This window comes from Drosophila suzukii, chromosome 3 (assembly GCF_043229965.1).
Source record: "Drosophila suzukii chromosome 3, CBGP_Dsuzu_IsoJpt1.0, whole genome shotgun sequence".
Classification (NCBI taxonomy): Eukaryota; Metazoa; Arthropoda; class Insecta; order Diptera; family Drosophilidae; genus Drosophila; species Drosophila suzukii.
In genome coordinates, this window is record NC_092082.1 from 88,292,139 (window position 1) to 88,310,362 (window position 18,224).

Here is an 18,224-nt window from a genome sequence, read left to right on the forward strand (position 1 = left end):
ATCACTACCAGTAAAGCAACAGCTTCCAAATTTTGGTGTAATATATTTTCTGTAGTGTGGATTACTACTAAGTATTGTTGCTAGCAAAACAGAAGGTTAAAATTTCAAGAACCTTAGAAAGTAGTGAACAATGATTGAAAGGCACATGATGATTTAATGTCCCATCTAGGGCATAATTTACCCCGTAATTACCCCAAGATCTGGCTCTGTCCTTGGCTACTTACGGTGGCATCCAGGGTGGTGAGCAGGCTGCGCTTTGTGCGTCCATGTTCCACCTGCGGTCGTATCACAGAGTGAGTTGAGAACTCGTCGAGGACGGTTGCATAGTCGGCGGTGTGTGCTGCAATGGAGGAGAAAAAGGGGGGAAAAACATTCATTAGGGCGATGTAAATGCTGTTAATTACAAACTACTTGTGCCGCACCCATTTTCTCCACCCCCCCTCAAGGTGAACAAAGTCTTTTCTGCGCCGGAGTGCGGTGTGTCTAATAGGCTTAAAGTCAACGCCGCCAGGCATCTGAAACACTGACAACTTGAGCCCGAAATTAAGGCAAAGCGAATGCCCTGCTCTGATAATCATTTAACATGTTGGCGGGCATGTTGAGATACTCTGATAAGACCCAGAGCATCAGTCATCTCGCTCTGGGGCATTCTTTTGCAGGCCAGGGGCAGGGCTAAAATAAGCAAGTCCATAAATAATATTATATAGATACGGGCCAGACTTTTGGACAAGCACAGAACACGTCTAATTAATGCGAGTCCGCCCAGACAGCGCAGATGTCTGACAACCCTGGCATGTATCTCACAGATACAGATACAGATGCGCTTGGCACTTGCATGCAGGGCGAAAAGCAGATGCGGTCAGGATAATAGTTCAGAATTAAATTCCGTTTGAAAAATAAATAATATATGGCTATTTTACTACTTTTTTTACGATATATAGACTTATAAATATAATTTCAATTTAAAATTGGTTAGATTAGAAAAATATATTGCTTTCAAATGATTTTCCTATTCTTTCCTTAATGTTCCTAACTTTTTTTCGTTCATTTCTTTTTTTAACAAAGATTACATTTGCATTACATTACTCAAAGAGTATTTAGATTATAAACTCCATTTTTAACAGTTTCCTATGTCGAAAAAGTATTAAATTCCCGGTTATAGAATCCTAACCACAATGGTGTATGTTTGTACAAGTGAAAAAGTGGACACGCAGACCCCAAAGGCAAAAATCACTCGAGTCCTGGGGCCAACACGAGAAAACAATAAACCGAGAAGACCAAGTTACCCCAGTTCTTTCTCCCCCAAAACAACTCTTCAATTTTCCAGAGGCTGCCAAGTCACTTCTCCCTTTTTTTCATGCTTAAAAGTCAACCTCCAGCGCCAAATGTCACACGCGTCAGGGGTTTTTGTTTTACACGACGCAACGCGTCACAAAATGCTGAAAGTACTTGCAAAAAAAAAAAGAACGAGATTTTGTTGTATTTATTTTTACCACGCTCGCCGTTTAACGCAAAATCAAGAAGAGCCCGCCAAGTTGCTCAAAATGTGATGTATATAAAAATAAGTTTTTATACTCTTTATTTATGCTCTGCTTTCTTGTAAGAAAAATGTTCCCGTTTTTGCCCATGACTCTTCGGTTTATATTTGTATCTTTAGCTTGCATAAAATCTCTTGGGAGTCAAAAAAAATTTTATGAGTTCATGTCTAAGTCCACATAAATAATATTTCTAAAAGGAGACAATTAGCCGATGTCAGGTATTATTTTACAAATTTAAATCCAAAAACATTTTGGTGTTAACCCATTTATTATGTGTCTAACGAATTAAGATTATAAATAACATATTGTTAAGGGGGGAAAGCAAAAAGGGGAGAACTTCTAAAAAGGCCTAAAGCTCATAGATATCAAGGGTCACTTTTCTATATTTAGGTGATTGATGGATCGCACGCTGTTGAATACGTATAAAGGTGGCATGTAGTTTTTACCCTACATTGTTTAGGTATCATTTTGAATTTGGCATTCATTGAGTGGAACAAAAATGTGTAAACAATTCGTGATTTTTGCTCATTTATATCAGAAAACCTTGTTTATTTAGATGTTTTTCGTGCAAATCGGAAAACCAAATTAAATTCCGAGCAATGCTAAGTGTGGGGAATTGGATTTCTGAGGGGTGTGACCGGTAAAGGGATGGGAAGTGAGACTACTTAATGGGTGAGACATCATAAAACAGAACTAATGACTGGCAGACTAATGAAAATTCCCTTTGACCCAAATGTATCCCTTCCCTAGGCATCTGCTGGATATATCACCATATGGAGATAGGGGAGCTTGGCGGTATTTGGTATTTCTGGCTTATTGTTTACGGAAAACAATTAACCCAAAGTAAACTTGATTGATTGATTGGCTCAAATGACTAGCAAGTCGAATGGCCCAGCCCCCCAGCTACGCATCAGTAAGTTTTTCCAGCTCATGTGACTTAACTACTTTTCTTTTTTTCTATTTGAGTGGAAGGAAAAGAAAGTTCTTCAAACTGTAAAAGTATCTACAAGTGGGTGTCGAATTCCTCTGCTGATAAGCAGCTGTAAAAAATGCGATAAGGATGCACCAGAATGCATGTCTGTTGGCAATCCGAGAATTCAGGACACCAGATTGTTGGACAACTGGCGCCAGGAGGCGCCTCAAGGACTGTTGTAGTCCTGGGACACTCCGTCGAGTGGAAACTCATTAAAACTAGAACACAACAGAAGCACCCACGCAAAGATAGCTCTCGGCGAAGGGATAATTTCACATATTATGCACTGGGAAAAATATAATGATTATGATTTTTGTTATCACATCATATCATAATATTCATAATAAAAATGAAAAACTTATCAAATTGATACTAATTATTAATAATTTCAGAATTTCGATGATATTGCTTGCTCTGTTGCAAACGAATTTAATTTTATACCTATTATTTATAAATTTTTAATGTAAAGATACCATTTTATAGTACAAAATCATTATAGGATTAAGTTACGATAAAAACTTTATATAGATCATATTGGTATTGGTTGAATATACCTTATTACCTAATTTCTTAATATTTTATTTGTTTATATTCAAATAGTATTCTAAATAAAACATTTTCGTTCAGTGCAACTCTCAACAACTGTGAAATTATCGCACGCTAAAACCAAGTCAAGTCGGGGACTTCAGCCGGAGGCAAACATATGGCATAAGGGTTCCTAACCGAGGGTAACCAGGCCGTTCGTCCGTCAATCATCGCACGGGTCATGGATCGAGTGATGATGGATTTCGCTGCTAAAATAAGGAACAAATTACAACCCGGTGCCGCTTCATTTTCTTTTTTTTGACGAACTGATGTCGTCGCGTACTTTGATGTACCAAATATGCCGATGGATGGATGAGGTTTGGCGTGAGTTAAGGATGTTTTGGTCTCTCTGCCATAAACTCTGTTTGTTTGGACTGGTTTGTTTGAATCTTCCACCAGGGGGTAAAAGAAGGAAAAATGGGGAAGGCCCGCAGGCTTGAAACTGATTTCGATTTCGGCTCACACATATAATTTTATATCTTCTCTGCATTTGTCACTTGTCAACCCCCAAGGGGTAAAATAAAAGAAGGTGGGGTTAATAAATAAATGCCTCTCCGATCTGTCACCCTCGCCACCCATCTGAATCTCCTCCATATCCATATAACAATCAACAGAGGCCACAAAAAGTTTTATTAATAACGGCTGGCGTGCCATAAAAATATGAAATGTATCCAATGGATAAAGCATTTAGTTTTTACAATGAACTTCATATTGAATTTCGGTTTGAATGGGGAAAGAAAATCATTTCCATAGCTCAAACCATTTGAATGATGAAAAATGTGAAACCTTCTCAAGTGGTCGTTGGGCCATTGCATTCTTCAATTATTTTAAATTATGACTGCCGGGGGCTCGAGCAGAGAAGATATGCCAAACTCCATTTGGGCAAAGTTCCTTAGGATGCCATCGTAAAACTTCCAACACTTTAACAGGGGGCCCCCAAAAAATAAAGAGCGAAATATTAATAGAATCTCGATGCCATAAACAGATTAGTGCAGCCAGGGGCGTGGCCAAAGGGGCGGGGATTTCCACTTTGGTGAAGGAAAAGGCATTCCTACTAATACCGAAAACCAAAGTCGAAGCGAACCGAATCGAATGTGTGCCTAATTGATAAACAAGGCGAGGAGACGATGACGTCGATAGGGGATATTCGGAATCGAATTCGGATTCCGATTTTGGGGACTTTGGCTTCGATTTTGGGCTCTGGAACTGCTGCCGAATACAAATTGGAAGTGCATACTCAAGTTTTCCCCTCTTCCCCTGCTAACAAAATGCGTTTACTGCCGCGGCTCAAGTATAATTGAATAATAAAAAAAATTTCAATTGTTTTTTGGTGCGCAAACGAAATTAAATGTTGGAGAAATTCAAAACAAACTCCCCGACAAACAAAAGCAAACTCAATTGTAGGCAAGACGATACCACGCACACCACACTCATCACAATTTAATTAAATTGTTTGGTTCTTTTAAAGAGGGGTTCTAAATTGAAAACATTCTGACTGTTGGCAATAATGGAAGAGTATTTAAAGAAAACTTTTAAAAAGGAAATTTAAATTATTCATATGGATTTCATTGACATGTTTATGGCTATGGGAACTATAAAGCATTACTTTTATGTATGTATATGTTTAGTGGATAAATCAAATGGAGAAGTGTTTAAAAACGACATGAATGCAATTAAAATAAAATATTAAAACAAAATGGCCAACAAACAAGCCATAAAGTCTACATATCTTTTGCTAACAATCTTAACGAGACAATTTAGCCATCAGCCACCTACTGAGCAGCACTTTATGAATACAAATCAGCGGTTATCCACCCATCATCTACCAAATGGGCCAAATCCGAAAGTAAATCTCTCTCCTCCGCTCCGAACAGTAGCCCGCAAAAACGCCTTTCACCTCAATTTTCACCCGACAAAAGGCCGCCAATTCTGTGCCCAGTCAACAAATGCAACAAGCCACGCAATCCGAAAGCCCGACACGAACACCGAGTGAATCTGGGTTAAGCTCAAAACTGCGCATGCGCAGCACCGAAAACCCCCGGGAGATAGGCATCGATGATTCAAGGTTCTTCATGCACATATGTACACCTCGCAAGTATACTAAAATGAGCTGGGAATAATGAAGGACAACAGACGTCAGTTATTTTGTTCTTCTTTGTATCATTTCAATTTCCTAAAGTATTCTTGGAAATCTTCTTGAAAACAAAACTTTTGCATTATAAGAGTCTTATGTTCTTTACCACTTTGTATCATTTCCATTGCTTTGGGTTTTCTTGGTAGTCTTCTAATAACTTTGTGCAAAACTTTTGCACTTTTCTCACGTCTCACCTGATGGATTTCAGGGCAACTGGGAATATAACCGAGACGCAACCGAGACAGCCAACTTCCTATTCATATTTTGTACCCAAATACAGTGTAAGAATTCCACATAAATAAAGTCACTCTTTTTTGAGTAAGATTTTTTGATACAGAAATATTACATTTGAGTTTAAATTGAGGATATTACTTTAAATAAAATAATAATTATTTGGTGTCTGGCAATTTTTTTTTCCTAAGAAATTTTTTTTTCTCTAACTATGATTTTTAGCGATCCGTTCTGCCATTTTACACAGATTATATTATATATTTCACGTCTAGGCTGCCTTTTGCATTGATTTTTTATCGACATTGTAATTTATTGGCTGGCAAGCTACTTTTCTTGCTTCCCATGAATCCTGTCAAAGTTCAATCCCGACCTTAGGCTGTGCGGTTTTGGCCTGCAGCTAGCTGCTGAGCCTGGGGCATGCATACGAGCACCTTCTGAATTATTTATAAGCTGCCCTCGCTTCACACACCACACATCCATGTCCCCATCCACATCCACATCTACATCGGTAGTCCCCAGTCCTAAACTACTTGAGTATAAATAAAACTTTGGCCTGTGCACGGAGCAAAATGAAATGAAAACAAGCAACTGCAGACACGACTGGGGAAACGGAATAAGAAATCAAATTGTAACTTGAGTGCGCGAACCTCATGAAAAGGACAATGGAGGTAAATGCGATGGGGGCAGGCCACAAAAGCCGCTTTGTTCGAGTTGGTTTTACTTTTTATATACCATATCCCATTGCCGGGCTTTTCATTCCGGGGCGTGAAAGCACTTGAGCGACTGACAATCGTCGGCGAAGTGGGCTTGGCCTGGCCTACGGTTAAATATGCACTCAGCCAAATGAAGTAGAAGGATTCTCGATCTCATCCGCTGTCGGATTTGGGAAAACAAAAAAAGAATAATAAGAAAGGCGCCAGACAGGTAGAGATCCCCTATCCCAAGGAATTAAACAAAGGTGGAGCATCTCTTCTTTCCCAATCATCCCCATGACTTTCAGTTTCGGTTTTTCGATTCTGTGTGGTCCAGTTGAAAGCCGATCACCTGTCAGACCCAAAAAGAGATCTTAACTTCTTTATGCTGGCTTAGGATCCCTTTTCCTTCATTAGAAAGCCATAAAGTGGACTCTAAACTGCCATAAAATGCCAAGACATCTAAATAGAAGTAGGAAATGTAAAGATGCCCCGAGGAACCCCAAGGAAATGTTGGCTCTTTTTCCGTATCTACTTTCTATAAATAATATCTGAGAGCCCCAGCTCCCCACGTTTGCTTTATTTTTGTTGCACTTTCGCTTCAGTTTGTTTTTTCATTTTCCTGTTGTTTTTTTAGTTCCCCTCCTTTTGGTGGAAATTAATTGCCTACAGGATTTGGCTGGTGTTGTGCATAAATTATACTCTCAGTCGCGGTAATTTATATAAATCAATACCTCGGTACTTGTTGACAGGCCGAGGGAATCGTGGAAGATGCCAACTAAGCAGCCGTGACCTTATTTTTATGTACGCCACTGTGTCGCTGCACATTTAGTGGGTTAAGAAGCTCTCTTTGTTGTCTACAAATTTGAAATTAATTGTATACATTGAAAATTGCATATTAATAAATATATATACTTATTTTAATGAGGTTTCAATTGCAGAAACGTGCACATTTGTAGTATTTTATATGCATGACAATTTAATTAGTTGCTTACGTGTAGGCATTTTTATTTGCATGTTCATGAAGCATATAATAAAATGTTCTCTTATCTGTGAGTTTGTGAGCTATTTTATTTCTGTTATTCCTGAATCGAATGATGTTTTGTAATGGTTTTCTATTGTTTAGTTTGCTGTTCATTGAGCCTTCCATCAAATTGGCTGGCCTGTCAATCCATATCAAGCCAATTATTTCCGCACATCACTGGACTAAATCTTCCTCTACTTAAAGCCTCCTGCGAAGCGAAAAACTCCCTAGGTGCAAAATTCAGAAACAAAAGATAAATAAACTCTATTCAAGGCAATAATCTGCATTGTGCAAATTCATGGAGGCATCTCGATTTAGACAAAGATCACATATAAGTCTCTGCTGCACCTGCCATCTGCTTTCTCTATTATCCAGGGTCAAACAATAGCCTCACGGGGGGTTTCCAATCATTTTGGCCAGGTCAAAACTGACCAGAGTGCAACGGAATCTGTGCAAAATCGAATAGAACAAAGCAGTGATTTCGAGTGCAAAACAGCAGGCGGTGGTGGAACACCTCCTCCAAGGCACTTCAATGACAAGGACCTCCATTATTTTAAACCTCCCGTTTTTCTTTGGGACTTTGGTGAGGAACTGCAGCTGGGATGAAGGTCAAGGGCCTGGGCAATTAACACCCTGAGCGCTGGCGGGTGGCATTTAGCACACACAAATGCCGCACAGGCGGCATTTTTCACAATTCCCGAGATTTGGCAAGTGTTTGTGAAGGTGAGGGACCGGACCACCCACGGCTAGAAAACCTTTCTTGACTGGCCCAGCGTGCCACCTGCTCCTGCTTAAGATGATCTACGGAAAAGCCCACAACAGAAGTGACAAGTTAACGAGATACACTTGGAGAAAAAATTTTAAGAAATATTTAATTTCTTTGAAATTTACAATCACTTATAAGGAGTAGCTATGACTAAACATGGTTATATGATCTTACTTCAATATAATCTTAAGTTCAATAATGAAAAATCATTATCCTTTATTAAACTCTTTTAAAATACTTTTATTAATAAGTTATTCTGTAGGTTGATTGTATTCTTTCAATATTAGATTTTTAAATTTGTATTTACAAATATTTCTTTCAATTTTTTATATATTTTTTTTCAAAAAACTTGAACATTCTCTGAGTGTAATTTCACGGGCATTACAAAGCAATTGCAGGTAGACACTTTTAGCTAATCCGTGAAATTTCACACCCGCTGTGGTTGATTCTCATCAGGACCAGGTAGGTACATAGGTAACAACACATCGAGAATCCTGCCTACTCACCTTTATTATTTGCCAAAGGATTCCAATGTTTGCCCTTTGGACTCTTAAATCCATTCCTCAACCTCTCTACGGTACTCATCCCCTACTCATTGTTTGCCTTAGCATTAAAATTGTCAACTTTATTATCTGAGCCGTGTTGTTTTATCCGAACTCGGCTCATAAAAAAAGCCAATAACATTCTTGCTGATAAAGCCAACACTATCACAACGTAAGGAAAACAAGAACAACGAATACAACTTGTTGGTAAATTGCGCAGATATCACCCACAGTCGGCCTCGTCATTAACTCATAAAAGTGCAGAGAAATGGGAGGCAATTAAAGCTGTGGACAAAAGGTCAACAAGTCAATGAAAAGTTTACCGTAATTGGAAATCGACACTAAGTCAACAGTTGGGCGCTCCGCTTTCAACTGAGCTCTACAAGTTTTAAGTCCATTAAAGAAATGCCACAGGGTTCTAATGGATGCGGAATATTACCTACTTAAATATTTTTTTCTTTTAAAGAAGTATTTTATTGCAAAGCCAGTTCATATTTTTCGATTTTGTAAAAGTTGCCTAGGCTTTAAACAATAAAAACATAGTTTACTTGTCATGAAGTTAAAGGAAACTGGTTTACCAGCTTAGTTTTAATAAAGAAACCAATAAAAAAGTTAAAAACCAGATGATTTAACAATTTAATCCCCCATCACTTTCCTTCCTGGTTACAACTCTTTGTTCCACTTTACTTATCCCATCACAATGTGTGATTCTTATCTCCTATATTTTTATAAAAAAAAAAACCTGTCAGATTTACAATATTTACAGCTGTTATCTGTTGGGTATATAGGAAATAAAGTGAATATGCAAAATCTCTAGCATCATAATGACGATAAGGCAACAGCTGGTGATCATGATGATGTTGCTGACCGACTGACAGAGTGATTGCTGAAATAAATCTCAATTGCGCTATATAGACTCTTTATATGCAAAACAACAATGGTCAGCAACTTGATTTATATCAGCTGGCGCCAAGCGAAATGACAGCCCTGTAGGGCGATCATTAAGACTTTCAGCAACATTTTAAAGTCGCGGCAACATTTTGTTTTGTTTACAAAGGGTTAATAAAGTATGAGATTGGTTGAGTCTATAAAAATTAAGTAAATATTGGAAAGCATTTAGCATATGAAACAAAATATATTGAGCAATATACAAAACATTATATCATTATATTATTAATGAAATATTATTATTATTTTTCATTTTCGGAATCAAGCTTTTTTTATTCGAAGTTTCCCAAAAATATTTCTGGCATGCTTGCCCCTAATTAAATCTTTTTTGAGTTTGCAATTTGTGTGAAATATTTCTGATTTCCCATCCGTATGTATACTTTTCCTCTATTCCCGTAACTTTTCTCTTTTTTCTCCATTTTTAGCACCAACTTTACGCACAATGCGAGGAGAGAAAATTGCACATAAACATTGTTCTGGCCATTTTTGGACTGCAATGCCCCCCTTTTGGCTTGTAGGTGGTACATACACCCGACCCTTGGCAGTCGTACGAAAGAACTTGGCTGGCACAAAGTAAAAGCTGGCTACTTCTGCCGATTGCCAACATTGCCAATTGCAGTTCGCTTTGGTCGGGCCAAAAAAGGAAATAAAATGCTTGGGACAAGAAGGTTGGAATTGCTCAGTGTTTCCTTTTCTCAGTGGCCATAACGGATTTTTATGTGGTCAATGATCCTTGGGCAAACGCACCCGCTTCCATGGAATTTCTCTTTGTTTGAGGCTCTGGGAAACAGAGATTGTTTGCATAAAAAGCGGAAGAAAATAAGGGAACAAAATATACTAAAAGAAAAATTCACAGGAAGGGGGCGTGTCCGTCTGCATGGCGTATTGGAAATTGCATTGAGAACTGTTCCATTGTCCTGCGGATCAATGGTCCTAAGGATTCTTTCGTCCATGTGCCTAATGGTGGTCCCCTTGTTCTATTCATGTTGAAATTTCATTACTTTACGGCTAGTTGGTTTCCACCGGGAGTAATTATCATCAGTTTTCCCCAGCCTGGTGCAAAACTAGGTCACACCCATAACCTAAAACCTTGGCCAAAATGCATGATATATGCCAAACTTTTATGAAAACTAACGAGCACTGACGTATCTCATTTCACGCATTTTCACTTGGTTATGGGAAAAACTTTCATAGGCAAAAATAGGAAAATTTAATTAAATCATGGTATAAACTTAATACTTTAAAGCATAATGAATTCTGATAGGGTTGCAAAGCAGTTTTTGGCCTGGCCAAAAGCAAACATATCATTCCATTTTTGGCTGTAGCCGTGTGTCAAACATTTCCAGTTCATTAAAATTTAGCCAACGAATTTGGCTTAGCCTTGACCATTTTTGTTCACAGAATTTCTAGATTTGGGTTCAGCAAATTTATTCAAGTGTGTTAACATAAATTGAAACTATACGACTTCTTATGCAATAAAGAATAAATATACATATACAAATCATACGAGTGCAGGACATAAAAGGACGCACTGAAAGTTTGAACAAGTGTGGAATTCCAAATAACACTCAAGCGGCTAATTATACATTATTCAAAGCATTCTCCAGACTTCTTCTATTGGGTGTATAAAAGATAAAGTCAACGAACTTATGGAACTTCTGCACAAGGCTAAACTTTCCTCCATAAAAAGTCTCCCCACCACCAAAAGTTCGATGGCCAAAAAGTGACTTAAAAGAAAATTTTTGCAAATATTTGTCAACTAGAGGAGGTTCTTATATGTGTCTGTACATATGTACTACTTGCATATATGCGTACATAAGTACAATACTTGTTTATCGATTTTCTGGCTGTCAAACTTGGTTTATTTGGCACTCTCACAGAGATTTATGCAGATAGTAAAAACGGGTAAGCCCCAAAAAATAAATCTACCTTCTCTTTTAAGCATGAGAAATGAAAAATGTAGGTGGATTTAGTCCACAGACAGCGGAGGAAAGAATAGAAAAATAAATAAGAACCATATGCCATATCATAACTAACAGCTGTTTGGCCAAAACAAAAGGCAATAATGCGAAATGACAGGCAAGAAGTGCAACAACAACTGGTATAACAATACCTAGCAAAAAAACAATAATTATGCTGATGACGACTCAATTCAGACCATACAACTTTTATTTTGCTGATTTAGGATAACCCATATTTCAGATGATATTATCTTTATCTTCATGAGAAGATAGTACTTTCTAAAAATGACACGTTCAAGATTTAGTATTTTTAGTAACTGTGTAAAAATTTGAGATTACTTAAAGTTTCTCCATAGGCAGACCAAACAACAGATCAAATTTTTGATATGGGTTGTAGTTCCTTGTGTCTGTCATTATAACTTGGGTTTGTTCCCGTTAGCTGACTCAAATCCAAGATTCGCAAAAAAAAAATTATAATGTCTGGCTTAATATAAATAAAAGACAGAAGCCAAGGGGCAAACATTAAGTCCCGATTACCATCTGTTTGTGGGTGAGTCACTTTTGAGGATAGGGTCTTCTTCTGATCCGCCGACTTTGAGCAGGAAGTGCAGTTTTATGCGATGGCTTACCTGCAAGAACAAAGAAGGAAAATTATTATTAAATTAGCATCGAGGAAAAGGATTAAGTAGAGGAGACAGACAGAGACCTTAATGATTAATAACCACTTATTGTGCGGCGCCGCCACAATGTATCTACAGACCACATAAAGGGGCTACAACTTTCCCAAGATCCGTCAAGATCGAGACGCACACGCGTTTCAAATAAATCATACAAATCGAGACCGGTCTCTTTTTCTCTGTTTTAGAGACCTCCCCGATTTGTCTCGAAAAATGTGAGAAAAAAAAGTTGTCTTTAAATGGGTGGAAGAAGTACACAGAGATGATATATATAATAAATATTATAAATCATATTTATGATACAATAATACTAAGAATAATGTTATTCAAACTTTTTTTAATTATATTACATTTTTTATTCCGTCAGTTAGAAACTTACTTTTCTAGATTTCAGAATAGAAGTGTTAACTCTTTCTTTTTAAAACTAACTTTTGTTTTCAGTGTATCCCATGTCACAACAGCAATTAAGGCACACAACTTGTTGTTGCTTAGCTATAAGTGAAATCGATATCATTTATTGCATAGCGGAAAAATGGTTTCGGGTGAACATTTTTCGAGTCGAGTTTGGGCGGTCTGTGGGTTTCACATTTGCCATTTCCCCTCCCCCTGGCCGCCCGTCAAACTTTTCTACCCACCGACGACAGACAACATTTCAAGGTCGTTCGCTTGGTTAACTTGAGTTTTTGCGGTCGCCGATGGGAAGCGCAAAATTTTGCCAATTAACTTTGCAAAATACAACGAAACAGAAACAGCAACAGGAGCATCAGCATCATCAGAACTTTGGTCTGCATATATAGGGGAATATATTCCACAGATACAGATAGGGCAGCAAAAAAGATACACGAGCTTGTTTAAGCGCTGCCGAATTAAAAAAGCAAACAATTTTTTTTATAACAGAAAAGAACTGGGCAACAAAAATGAAAGCAAATTTATTTTAATGAAGTTATTTATTTTTTGCGTTGGAAGAAAACAAAAAACTGAGTACTAAGGTTTCTGAGTTGCATGTAACATAGTTTACCTTCTAAATATGTGGGTTTACTAGTTATAATTGAAAGAAAAATAAATAAAATCTAGTACTTTGACTTTTAGTATTTATATATTTTAACAAAACCCATAAAATTCCATAAATAGCCAAGAGTTGCATAAAAAACCAAACCAATATGGTAGCCATTGTGTATCACTTTGAATAGACAGACAAATAAACAACATACAAATGTTTCATGAATTGGCTAACTTTTATGAGAAGGCAGCTGAAAATTTGTGAAATTCACACTTTATTCACACCCATATGGTCAGCAAACAATAATTTGGCATTCAGGTTTGTTGAGTGGTTATAGGAAAAGCAACTTCAACCGAATCTGTTGCCAATTAATTGACATTACGGTGGTTAGCCTGGCATTTTTATTTTGTTTTCTTCATAAAAAATATGAGTTTGGGCATCTCGTTCCATTAGAGTTTATCCGGTTGGGCGGCCACCGCCGACCAGCTCCACAAAAAAGGCAGTCGGAACGGGTTCAGTGAACGAATTTAATTGATTTGCTCTTATATATAAAGATTTTTTTTTTATATTTGCTGTTTGAAAATGCGAAAGTCAGGCGTCCAACTAATTGCTGTGACTGCGGATGGTTCAATGAAGTCCGTGATGGACTTCAGGAGCTTCACAAAAGAAATGCCGGATCTGTGTGCCGTTTCGTTGATGGGTCTCTGTATTTACGGCCATATAATTGCTAATTACAGCAATGCGTTTGCTTTAATTAACAAAAAAGGGGTTAAAGGACCAAACGGGGGACATTAATTAAAGACCAAGTTTAAGCGAGCGAAAGGGGGAGGCGTCTGCGCAGCCTCCCACAGGAAATGCATTAAATTAAAAGCGCTTCGCAGAAATAAAAAGCGTTATAAAAATACGAACTGAAAAGGGAATTTCGCTTGGCGGAAAATGTAATAAACTCAGAGGGTGTAAGTGCTGCAAGCTTGTGTTTAATGCAACGAATAAAAGCTGAGAATTCCTCAAATGAAAACACTTGCAAACTAAAATATCCAGACACGCCTCCCAGCACAACCCACACACCCACTTTTGGGCTGAAACACACCTTGAAACAACTCGCTTATATGCAAATTTCACTCCCCGTTTCGCTGGTGAAATTTCCTGCAACGTCAATAACACAAAAAAATAAATGAAAGAAAAAATTCACAAGAAAAACAACAAGAACAATGGGTCATGTGGGGCATGTGTCACGGACGTGTAACCCCTGTAGCCCCTCGAGTTCCTCGCAAACCCCCAAGGACACTCATTAAAGGCTTAGACTCACGAGAAACACGCAGCCGAAAGCAAATTTGAGCTGGGCTCGAGAAATTCGTAGTAAATGTATCTGCATCTGTGAGATGATAAACTTGCATCCGCATCTGGGTCCATTTGGTTGGCTCTTATCTCTGGCCAAGTGGTTATACCCCTGCGATCGCCCAAGGACGCATAAATTAACACCCTTTAAGCCCGTACATGTTCCTTGTTTTTGTTTTGACGCAATCGATAACAAAGAATCTGGCTGGAAATCAATTGCCGCCGCACAACAAAAAAAAGGGCACGACCCGCATGGAAATAAATATCCAGTGGCATCTAAAGTTCCTAGAACTCCTCCTCCAAGGAACGCCATTAAGAAGAAGTGACAAGGACACACAACTGAAACAGCAGCTGCTGCAGTTCAATATCCAAGGAAACCAAGGAAATGTGTTAAGTACACTCTTAAGTAAAGAATATTTAAAGAACATATAGAAAACACAAAAAAAAATGTAGTTTATAAGAAAAATCTTAGGAAAAAAATCAATTTTGCAATTATATTTTAAGTTAAGATCTGTTTAAAGAACTGGTTTCCATACCAAATACTTCTTTATAATAGAATTCTCTAAGTCATAATATTGAAATAAAAATTCCAGTCTTTTGGATTATAACGAGAACTGCGTCAGATGTCGTAAAATTCCATAATAAAGCGAAAAAAAGCCTTCATATGACGGTCGAAAGACTCAACTTCAAGCTCAAAGAAAAAATAAAATCAAGGGTGGCCTCTTTCCAAAAAAAATATCAAATGTCTAACAAATTTCAGTTCATATCAAATAACCAAGACTTTTTCGTTTAAAAAAAAAATTCGCGACCAAACAAATCTACAATAATTATGCTATTTTCGGACTGCACTAAACAAATAATAAAAGTGAAATCTAAGCACAGAGGCGAGAAAATCAAGTAAAATGTAATCTTCGATATCAAAGAAACTTTCTTTTTACTGATGGCTGATGAAAGTGGCCGGCCAAAAAGCATGACGAGTGGAAAACCCGAAAAGCTTTCAAAGATCTATTGGAAATTGCATGACCATTACTTTTGAGAGAAACGGAAGTGCTCTGAAAAGATGATACGATGACTTGGCCCTGGAAGGTCTTATATATATGTATCCGCAGAGGTAATTGAAGCTAATTGGGTTAACCTTATTTCTTTGTGCTTAATTAATCCCGCCAAAAGTCTAGAGAACATGCACGATCACTTGAGTCTCTGGCGCCTGTGCGAAAATATAAGAGCATATTTAAAATTTATTTTCTCTGGCGACTTGACTGACCAGTTTGGCCTGTAATACATTTTTTTTCATTTTGCCAGAATCGTATCTGATCAAATGATTCACCAGCCAGTTCTACGAAACGCCGCATTCGCTGTCATGCTAATGAGCAGATGAGACACTCCGCCCTATGGGCAAGATGAGGTACGTATATACAAGCATATGGCATATGATTTACCCCGGTGAATCTTCGTCAATGAACCCTGAGGGGCCAATGGAAAAGAAGCCCTCTCGCCACCTCGTTGACCCAATTGAGTTGAGCAATTCCCTGATGCTGTTTATTAGATTTCATGCTGCGCACAATTGTATCTGTCGGTCTAAGCTTGATTTGTCAACAGCTCGCAATTTGCAATCTGCGACCGCACGCATTTCTCAGATAGTTTAGCTTTAGCCGCGTTCCACGCGTGTAACCGATGCCTTGTTCTAGTGTGTAATTAAACCGATTATCGCAACGGGGGAATTTGATCAAATTAAGCTTATTTAGCAGGCTGTCAAGACAGGAAGCTTGCTCCACTTAGATATAAAACAAGCGAGAAGCTGGTGGAGGAATCTTAAATGTACTTCGAACGCAACCTCTTTTGTAAAATTAGTTTAATGTTAATGTTAATCTTCTTAATATCAAAATTTTCCCAGATTCTTAGTCAGCTAAAAAATATATCATTGAAATAATTGGTTTGTCATTGGGTTTAATTGAAATTTATGAATCATATGTGAACATTTTTGATAGACAATGCAATGACAATATTTAAGAAATAATTTTATGTTTCATTCATTAAATACTTTTGAAAATAATAGTGCCTATTGATTACATAGTTATTTTTTGTTTTAATAAAATGTTTTCAAAATTGTTTTTGTGAACCCCCAATATTTCAGTGGGTCAATACAAAAACTTTGATTGTTCCATTAGATTTAAAAGCACATCATATAATTTTTATGGTATTTGGATAAACTACTGGAGTGACATATGGGCATATAATGCTGGCATTTGTTTGATGGCAAATGTACAGAGGCAAGCCTTCAGTCCGCAGGACAAACATTGTGGCGAATTGTTTGCTTGTTCAACTGCCAACCGAGTTGACAATTTGTCCACCGTTCATTCTGGCCAAGCAAACCAAAATTTCCTGCCAGCAATTACACAAGAAATAACAAACAATCCAGGGAAACCGGGGGGTTCTTCAGAATCTTGCGTTATGTGTGTATTCAGAAGGGGGCTTGAGACAGCTTGTCGTGGCTGCATATTTGTTTGCGAATCGTTATCGACGACTGCAGGCGGAGAAATCGATGCACTTTGCGAAATTGGAGCGACTTTGAGCAGGGAAATTGGAGCGGATCAGGCAGAATTGAAAGGCGGAGAGAAGTCTTAGCAGTGGTCACATCGACATGCTCTACATCTTTTTATTTTAGCTACGCTCCACGGGAAGTTGATGAAATTGCAAGGCGTAATTGACATTTTACGTAATCCGGCATTAATTGCCAGCGCGACCAATCAAATGTGCTGAGCCGTCAAGCCATTAAATAATAAATTCGAAAAACAATGCACTACTACAAAGGTCTACATTGCGTCTTGAAAGCAATGTGATTCATAGCATTTCCTATAGCCAGGTTGACTCAGTGCACGTGCACGGTGGCTTTATTAAAACTCGAAATGTATCTAAGTTAGTGGGGTTAGCCACAATAGGGTGGCGTGCTCAAGGTGCGAGTGCTCATTGTGTAAGTGGTAAGCCAAATGAGTCATGTGCAAGTGCAATTGTTTGCAAATGGCGTGGGAAGGATACAATGTTGCGGAATTATTTAAGGAGTGTAATAGCCAAGGTTGTACCTACAAGGACAGTAAATAAATAAGTTATACTGTATGAAAATACAGTATAATAGTTCATATTGAAAAATACTGTCATGGTCATCAAAATATTATTTAATAACAAAAATTCTCTTATATTAAAAATATCAGAAACCCAAAGAAACTTCCATATAGAGTAGTTACATCTCTGAAACCAAACATTCGAAATTTTCAAGCGCTTTCCTATTTCTTTAATATTATTTAATGAGCTTTCCATTTGATGGCTAATAGACCAGAAACAATATCCGACTTTCCCTTAACACCATCTAGCACTCATTGTTTTTCCATGCCAAACGCATAAAAGTAATCGACCCTATTGCCATAAATTCCACTAGAACACTTTATATACATAAATAAGCTCCCTTGATGTTAAATAGTTTTTTATCAGCGCGCCAAGTGTCTGAGTATCATATATGTACATAAGTACAGGCGAGTACGTATGTACATCCGGCGGAAATGTTGTATTGAAGGGAGCTTTAATAAAATAAAGTTTTATTGCAAGAATTCCGGGTATGGTGTGTACGAGGCGAAATTACCCCCGATAAAATGGCCCTGCCGATAGCGACATCTAAAAGTGACTAACTTTCCTTTTTGTCTTTAAACTTCATGCTTTGCATAACCGCAATTAACTAATGTCGGTTAATAAGAGCCCGACAAAGAAAAATGTAGACCCGTGCCAAGTGCAAATGGAGCTTAGGTAACTAGGTATAACAATTA

The 18,224-nt window shown here is 37.8% G+C and overlaps 1 protein-coding gene across 1 annotated transcript in view; it reads right to left on the minus strand.

Annotated features, from left to right (window-relative positions):
* The window catches only part of Meltrin (disintegrin and metalloproteinase domain-containing protein meltrin), a 34,602-nt gene that overhangs the window by 8,104 nt on the left and 8,274 nt on the right, over positions 1–18,224 (minus strand). The window contains exon 2 of the mRNA XM_036819449.3: positions 225–340. Within this exon, the coding sequence (XP_036675344.3) occupies positions 225–340 (116 nt within the window). The remainder of the gene's footprint in view (positions 1–224; positions 341–18,224) is intronic.